The sequence below is a fragment of the Pyrus communis genome, chromosome 9 (assembly GCF_963583255.1).
Source record: "Pyrus communis chromosome 9, drPyrComm1.1, whole genome shotgun sequence".
Taxonomy (NCBI): Eukaryota; Viridiplantae; Streptophyta; class Magnoliopsida; order Rosales; family Rosaceae; genus Pyrus; species Pyrus communis.
This window is the reverse complement of record NC_084811.1, coordinates 4917174-4925662: the sequence shown is the minus strand read 5'-3', so window position 1 is coordinate 4925662 and position 8489 is coordinate 4917174. Positions and strand designations below refer to the sequence as shown.

Here is an 8489-nt window from a genome sequence, read left to right as displayed (position 1 = left end):
ATATTTGTCTATGTCTCCAACCGAGGGCCAAATGGTCATATGGCTCATTTTAGCCCTGTCTCAAAAAACCGTCTTCAACCGAGGACCAAAGGGTCATAGGGCCAAACATAATTTATTATTTAAATTTAAAAACTACAACAACTTAAATTCAAATCCAACAACAACTTAAATTTAAAAACTACAACTTATATTTAAAAACTACAACGGTAATTGGCCCAAAAAACCAAAAAAATTAGAACTTAAATTTAATGAATGGTTTAGGTGTTTATAGGGAAAAAAAAAATTAGAATTTTTAAGAATTAAAAATAAATAAAAAAGGCCCAAAAAAAAAAAAAAAAAATTGAATACAACGACTAGTTAGCTAGCCGTTGGATTCAAAATTTTTTATAAGCATTCCTGTCGGTTATTTTTTGTATTTCTGCCCAAGTGCAACCAACCATTTGGCCCTTTTAGATTCCATGGGGCCCACGAGCCCTCTGGTCTAACCCTCAGCTAGAGACGATTTTCGAGCTATTTTCGGCTCTCTGGCCCTCTGGACTCTTCGGTTGGAGATGGCCTTAGGGTTTAGCGACCCTTTCCACACCGTATGCATATGCACTTTTTTTTTCTTCATATATTGATTTACCAAAAGTAAATTAATACTATTATTCTCATGAAAAATGGGAAAGAGATCCCTCCACCTTGTTTACAACACTCCCCCTTGAGTCTGTAAATACTCAAAGTAGATTTAACATCATGCAGAAGTTGAGGAAGTCGACTCATCGGTACTGATTCTAAGGAACCACGCTTATTCTTAATAATGTAGGAACTTGCATAAGTAGTAAGTCTTACTAAAAAACCCTAAGTTTATGGCAAAAACCCAAGTAGGGACAATATCTATAGTCTGAGGAAAAATGTGTGAGAAATGCAAAGTTAAAAGAAACGTCTATAAGAGGTCATCAGGGATATGACCAGCCCAAGGTGGGTGCCTCGTTAAAACCTAAATAGGTAGCAAAAACCCAGTAGGAAAAATGCTCCTCATCGTAGGGAAAAATAGTACATTAAGATCAGGCAAGTATCTTCAGGATACTCTCTCTGAGTTTGACACAGTTCCAAAAAGAAATAGCAAAGTTACAACTCAGAAAGTTTACGCATACCAATTCCATGAACAAGCTTATAAAACGTCGTCTTCGATAGTGATTTGGTGAAGAAGTCCGCCAGATTATCTTGTAAACGGATTTGCGTGACTTCAATCTTCTAATGCTCTTGTTGTTGATGTGAAAAAAAAGGAACTTTCGGCGCAATATGCTTGGTGTTGTCTCCTTTGATGTAACCCTTCTTAAGTTATTCGATGCATGCTGCATTGTCTTCAAAGATCATTATCGAGACATCAACTGCGGGATAAAGATCGCAGGAGCTTCGAATATGACCCACTACTGCTCTTAACCAAAAGCATTCCCAAGTTACTTCATGTAAGGCGAGAATTTCAGCATGGTTTGACGAAGTGGCAACTAAGGTCTGTTTAGTTGACCTCCAAGATATTGCAATGCCACCGATGGTAAAGACATAAGCTGTTTGAGAACGCGCCTTGTGCAGATCAGACAAGTATCCTACATCAACATAACCAACAAGGTGAGAATTGACTCGAGAAGCAGAGAGTGCAACATCATTCGAGGATCTGTAGGGATAGAACAAGCCCAAATCCGTAGTACCCTTAAGGTAACGGAAGATGTCTTTCACGCCAGTCCAATGTCCGCATGTTGGTGCATTATTGTATCTTGCCAAAAAATTAACAGCGAAGAAGATGTCGGGTTTAATGCATTGAGCTAAGTACAATAAAGCACATATCTCACTTAGATAAGGAACTTCAGGCTCCAACATCTCTTAATCATTCTCTTTCAGACGGAAGGGATTTCGTTTTGCATCTAACGATCGAATGACCATAGGAGTGCTCGAAGGCTTCGCTTTATCCTCATTAAAACAGCGCAACACCTTCTGGGTATAGTTCGATTGATGTACTATGATTCCATCTGAACACTGCTCTATCTCAAGACCGAGATAGTATCGAGTCTTACTTAGATCTTTCATCTCAATTTACGACTTCAGGTGCGCGGCAGTTCTCGCGAGCTCTTCAGGAGTTCCGATAAGATTCATGTCATCGACATATACTGCAACAATCTCAAATTCAGAATGTGACTTCTTAATGAACATGCAAGGGCATATTTCATTGTTCACATATCCCTGACTAGTTAAATACTCACTCAGACGGTTATACCACATTATTCCAGATTGTTTCAAACTGTAGAGTGAATGCCTCGGCCGAATTGAGAGCGTGTTCTGGGGTTTGGAAATATTTGAACCAGTTAATGTAAGTCCTTCGGGAACTTTCATATAGATTTCTGTTTCAAGATCCCCATAAAGATATGTGGTTTCTACGTCCACCAGCTGCATATCCAGTTTTTCAGAAGCTACCAAACTGATAAGGTAGCGAAAAGTAATCACGTCCATAACAGGTGAATAAGTTTCGTCATAGTCAATCCCGGAGCGTTGTGAGAAGCCTTGTGCAACAAAACGATCTTTGTAACACTTAATTTTGTTCTTCTCATTACGCTTCCGAACGAAAACCCACTTGTAGCTAACGGGCTTCACATGTGGAGAAGTAGAAACTACAGGTCCAAACACCTTACGTTTTGTAAATGAATCGAGTTTAACTTGGATTGCCTGTTTCCAGTTTGACCAATTAGTTCTACTTCGACATTCATCAACGGAATGCGGTTCGATGTCATCACTCAACATGATCTTAGTAGCTACTGCATAAGCTAATGCATCGTCGACAATCATCTTATTTCTACACCACAAATCATCTAAGCTAGCATAATAGACATAAATCTCATAATTCTTGGGATGAGGATTCGTCTCTTCAAGGACGTTTCCATAATCTAGAATTTCTTCATGAGTTTGATAGAATGAGTAAGCGATAGTCAGATTCATGGTAGGCTTTTCAGGACCTTGAGATGTGGATTTCCTCTTCTTGGGGTGTGAATCCTTTGAACTAAGAGGTCTACCACACTTTTGTGTAGAGGCAGATGATTGGCTAGCCGCTAATGTACGTGGATCACCAATATTGGTGTCATGGGCCTCCAAAAGAGAAGTCTGTCGTACATTTGGTACATCCATCTTTGCAGGTGTATTCACAGCTGGAATATGTGATATTGCCATGCACACTAGATCGGTGAAGGCATCTGGCATGTTTTGAGATATGCTTTGGAGATCTAATATGCGCTACACTTCAGTTTTAGACTGAGTGGTATGGGGATCTAAATGAGACAAAGTGGGAGTCATCCATAATAATTCGCGTCATTCTTCAGGAACCTTGACGTTCTTATCTTCCCTTAACGACGGGAAAACTGTCTCATAGCAGTAACAATCTGTGCAACGAGCGGTAAACAGATTGCTTGTCAAAGGTTCTAAGTAAGAAATAATCGAAGGAGAATCATATCCGACATAGATTCTCATCCTTCGCTAAGGCCTCATTTTTGTACATAAGGGCAGCGAGATCGGCACATATACCACACAACCAAATACACGCAAATACGATATATCGAGTTCGTATCCAGTAACCAACTGAAGGGCACTAAATGGTTGTGTCACAACAGGCCTTAGGCAGACTAACTTTACTGCGTGCAATATTGCATGGCCCCAAGCAGTGATCAGGAGCTTGATACATATAACCAACGATCGAGCAATCATTTGTAAGCGTTTAATGAAAGGCTCTGCCAGGCCATTCTGGGTGTGAACATAAGGCACAAAATGTTCAACTTCAACCCCAACCGACATACAATAGTCATCAAAAGTTTTAGATGTGAATTCTCCAGCATTATCCGATTGAATAGATTTGATCGGATAATCAAAGTGGTAAGCCCCGAGCTTGATAACCTGAGCCAACAATTTGGAGAATGCAGTGTTCCTTGTGGACAACAAGCACACGTGTAACCAACATGTGGAAGCGTCAATCAAACCCATAAAGTATCTAAATGGTCCGCATGAAGGGTGAATCGATCCACAAATGCCTCCCTGAATCCGTTGTAGAAAAATGGGAGGATTCGAACAAATCTTGTCATAAAAAGGCTTAGTAATAAGTTTTCCCATTGAACATGTTTGACAAGCGATTCATTGGATCGTACCTAAACTTTGGGTTAGTGGATGCCCGTGTGATGATTTGAGGATACAGCGTTTCGCTATTCATCTAGGATGTCCCAAACGATTATGCCAATGTGTAATTTTGTGAACGGTCCCATTAGTAGGGCCGGCCACATAGTGACATTTTATGGGGCGTATGGTTGTAGTATACATACCACTCGGGATACACTTCATCTTCTCTACAATATGCTTCTGGCCATATTAGTAGGAAGTTATGCACAGAAATTCAACTTCGTTTTCTACATGGGTTTCAGCGTGGTAATTGCTATCTGTAATGTCCTTAAAACTCAACAATGTTCTTCGAATGTGGAAAATAGAGTGACTCATAAATGGTCAAGATTGTACCATTGGACAACATTATATGTGTCTTACCGTATCCTTCAATCAGGTTAGATAGGCATGAGAGGGTTGTCAGAGGTGCATTCTTAGGTATGAAGTTCGTGAAATAGATGCATTCACACAAAACTGTGTGTATGGTTGCACTATCTGCCAGACAACTAACTTTCCCACTAGTCATACCTAAAATGAAAAATTAATTCGAATTGGTCACATGCATAAAAGTTCTAAAAATAAATATCAATTCAAAATAATTTCATTTATTCAAGGATGGTAATTAATTAAAACTTAATATTCAAAAACAAATCACCAACAAATAATCCAAACATAAAAGGAAAATTGTTCAAAAATCAACCAAACACAAATGAGGGGTTCGGCCACTAGGTGAATTCGGCCCCATTGTCTTATTTCAACTAAAAAATAAGTCTGTCTAAGATTCTAATCTTCCATAAGGGTGGTATCCTCTTAAAAGTCAGAAACCTCCATCTTTGTAGTCTTCGATTGGTCCACTTGCACGAAGTTTGATTCAAACTTCTTACGATAAGAATGATATTCATCTACAACCTTCTTGGGAGCTCGGCAAACACAAGACCAATGGTCCTTTGAACCACAGCGATAGCACATAAACGAATCCATGGTTTCAGGTGTTTTGCCATTATTCTTGAAGTTCGAGGCCTTAGGAGCGAGGTTTGGGCGCTTATGGGCTTTGTTTCCTTCCTTGGATGGGCCTTGACTCTGTTGACCTTGGTGGGATAGCTTATGGCTGCCCCTACCACTCCTCCTTTGGCGTTTTAGGCATTGGTTTGTGCTATAATGTGCTTTAGGCATAGCAGTCGCCCCAGTAGGTCGAGCTTGATGATTCTTCATCAACAGCTGGTTCTGCTTTTTAGCGAGAAGTAAAACAGAGATCACATCTGAGAACTTAGTGAACTTATGAGCTCTATATTGTTGTTGTAGGACAATATTAGAAGTAGAGAAGGTCGAATAGGTCTTCTCCAAGAGATCCTATTTGGTCAAAGTTTCATTACAAAACTTAAGAAGTGATCAGATTCGATAAAATTCAAAATTATATTCATTCACAGACTTAAAGTCTTAGAAGCGCAAGTGCTGCCAATCATGTCTTGCTTCAGGCAAGAATATGTCCTTTTGGTGATCAAAAAGATCAGCCAAAGCGACCCATAGTGCACGTGGATCCTCCTCAGCAAGATATTCATTTTGCAGAGCGTCATAGATATGTCTTCAGATGAAGATCATAGCAGTGGCTTTTTCAGCTTCGCCAACAGGGTTGTCTGTCTCTTCTTCAATAGCAAGACGCAAGTTCTTGGTAGTGAGGTAGAGCTTCACATCTTGGACCCACTTGAGGTAGTTTCTTCCAGAGACCTCTAAAGCGGTGAAGTCGAGTTTTTTCAAATTCGACATGTTCCTATCACAAAATAGATGGACAAGATGTGGTTAGTGTAATGGAGAAAAATCAATCCATACACATACGAGTAGAACATACAGGTTCTAATAGACTTGTATTGGTTTAATTTTGCCTAAAAAAACTTCAGGTTTTCATGGGTGATGTTTTTAAGTGAAAAACTTTAGGTTTTCAAACAACGCATGTTTATAAGAAACTTCAGGTTTCAAAATAATTATGAACTTCAGGTTCATATATTCCTGGAGGCAAACACAAATATATACACAGAAATATGCAACAAGAATATGCAAAATATAACTTTAGGTTTATAATTGAATTAATTATTTGGACTTCAAGCCAAATTAAAGTGTGGGTGAAAAATATAAAACCCATTGGGCCTAAAATAATTAGGCGAATAAAACTCGAGGCCCAAAAGAAAAAAAAAGCCCACGGGTGGCTTAAAAAAATTTGTCCGTGAGACCTAGGCCGAAAAAATTGGGTTGTGAGTCTCGGGTGGGACTGCAAGTCCATGAGGAGGATTGGGCAGGGGAATGGGCTGCTTCAGGCAGACCCAAAAGATTTTTTAAAAATAAAAATAAAAATTCACGCTGGCCACTTCAGGAGAGCCCAAAAAAAAATTCTTTTTTTTTTTCCTTCACACACGGGCCAAGATAAATGGTTTGGGCCGGGAAAGCTCCAAAGCCCAACGGGCTGGAGCAAGATATCAGCAGAGGGCCGAGTAACAGAACCCAATAAGGCTTGGGTTTTGGAACCAAACACCCCAATGTGTGGTGTGTGCATTTTACCGGGGAAAAACGCCGAAATTAGTGGACGAGGCCGTGTCAGATGGCGTTTCCAAGGTCGAGGCAAGTCAAGGTTCTTCGAAGATCCAAGTGTTTTCGATGGAGATGAAATCTCAACATCGAGGGATGGAGAACCGAATGAATTCAATCGAATTCGAGAAAAAAAAAATGAAATTCTTCTGGAATTTTGAGAAATCGTTGTAAAAACGATGGGTGTCGTCCAATTTTCACGACTGCCGATCGTGTTTCGTCGAAAAACCGATATGTGAGACCTGCGCTTCAGGCCGTGGGTCGGGGCGGTGGTGCATCAAGCGCACTGTTTCGATTAAAAGCTTGCGGCTTGTGTTCAATGTTGGGTTAGGCTTGCACGGTGTGTGGCCCATCGCCATGGATGGGATAGTGCAGGGCATGATTTCAAAAGAACCCTAGCTTTCCCAATCGCAAAATTTTTTTTATTTTTTATTTTATTTTTGATTCAATTCAAATATAATTCAATTCAAAGCATATTCAAAACAATAATATGTTAATTTAATTCAATTTGATGTATATACAAATATATTTGATTCAATTCATAGCAAATATCAAATTTACGTAATTTAATAATTATGGATATAATGCATACACAATTTATGTAGAATCTAAAATTCGAAAAACGTAAAGTTGACTCATGCATTATGGTGAATGGTCATGCTATCAGGGCTACAAAAATATCGAGATAAAAACCATTGTTTTGAAAGAACCTGATTGCGTGATGATATAGATGAACTGGTTTGATGCAGAAAAATTCTTCAACGTCAGATTCCTAAGTGCAATGGTAAGAGCGTGCTGATAACGTGTTGTAGCCTATTTATCTGACAAGGTTAGGGTGGCCGGCGGCAAGGAGAAGAGAGAGTGAGAGAGATGTGTTTGTAGAATTGTAGGAGAATGTATGTTATTATCCTTCCTACATTGTGTCTTTATTTATAGTAGTAAAAGAGAGAAGATATTCCTTCTTCCCCAAGTAATACAAGTTGTAATAGGAAAGGATAAATAAAATCAAATCTAATCTAGGATTTACACAATCACACTTAAATTAGAAATGTTTACAACATGTATATGCTTATCTAGTTATCTTTATAATCAGATAATAGTGTTACGAGTTGAATTATGGACCTCCATTTGGCAATTTCCAAATAAAATAAAATTAAAAAAAAAAATTCTACTTCCATTTAAAAAGGGAAATGCTATCAAAAAGAAAACACAAGGTATATCAAACTTGTATAAAAAATCGAAGAATTTCTCGGAAATGTTACAAGATTCATTCCTTTTTCTTCTTCTTTTTTCTCATAGTTCACCTGGCCTTTGGTCGCCAGCTTCCCTGTCATCAGGTCACCAATTTCCTTTGTGAGTTCGATATGTTGGGGTTGCAATGCAGTTACATTTTCGGACTTCATTACTACTTGAAGAGTTAAACTCGAATAATAATCATACAATGAATAGAAACAGCCTTAATCAGGACAGTGTCAAGGACCACAAACAATTCATAATCCCAACTACCGATTTGTTAGTTCACACTTCACAATCACTATGATATAAGGACCATTCCCATAGAGGCCCCAAGGCCCCAAATGCATAGCATAACCATTGCAATAACTAGATATGTCATATATGTGTCTTAATTATCATTATTTCTTTTTATTTCTTCTTATACCAACCATATTAGGAGTGAATACTCGAATATAGGACCTCGAATGTAAGCTAAACATTCTTGATCAGTTAACAAGCGTGCAACA

At 38.7% G+C, this 8489-nt stretch overlaps 1 protein-coding gene across 1 annotated transcript; it reads right to left on the bottom strand.

Moving 5' to 3' along the window:
* Nucleotides 1–1323: 1323 nt before the first annotated feature.
* LOC137744239 (secreted RxLR effector protein 161-like) lies at nucleotides 1324–1860 on the bottom strand. Its single transcript, XM_068484099.1, has one exon. It carries the CDS (start codon nucleotides 1858–1860, stop codon nucleotides 1324–1326), a length of 537 nt encoding a protein of 178 aa, XP_068340200.1.
* Between the last annotated feature and the right edge of the window lie 6629 nt (nucleotides 1861–8489).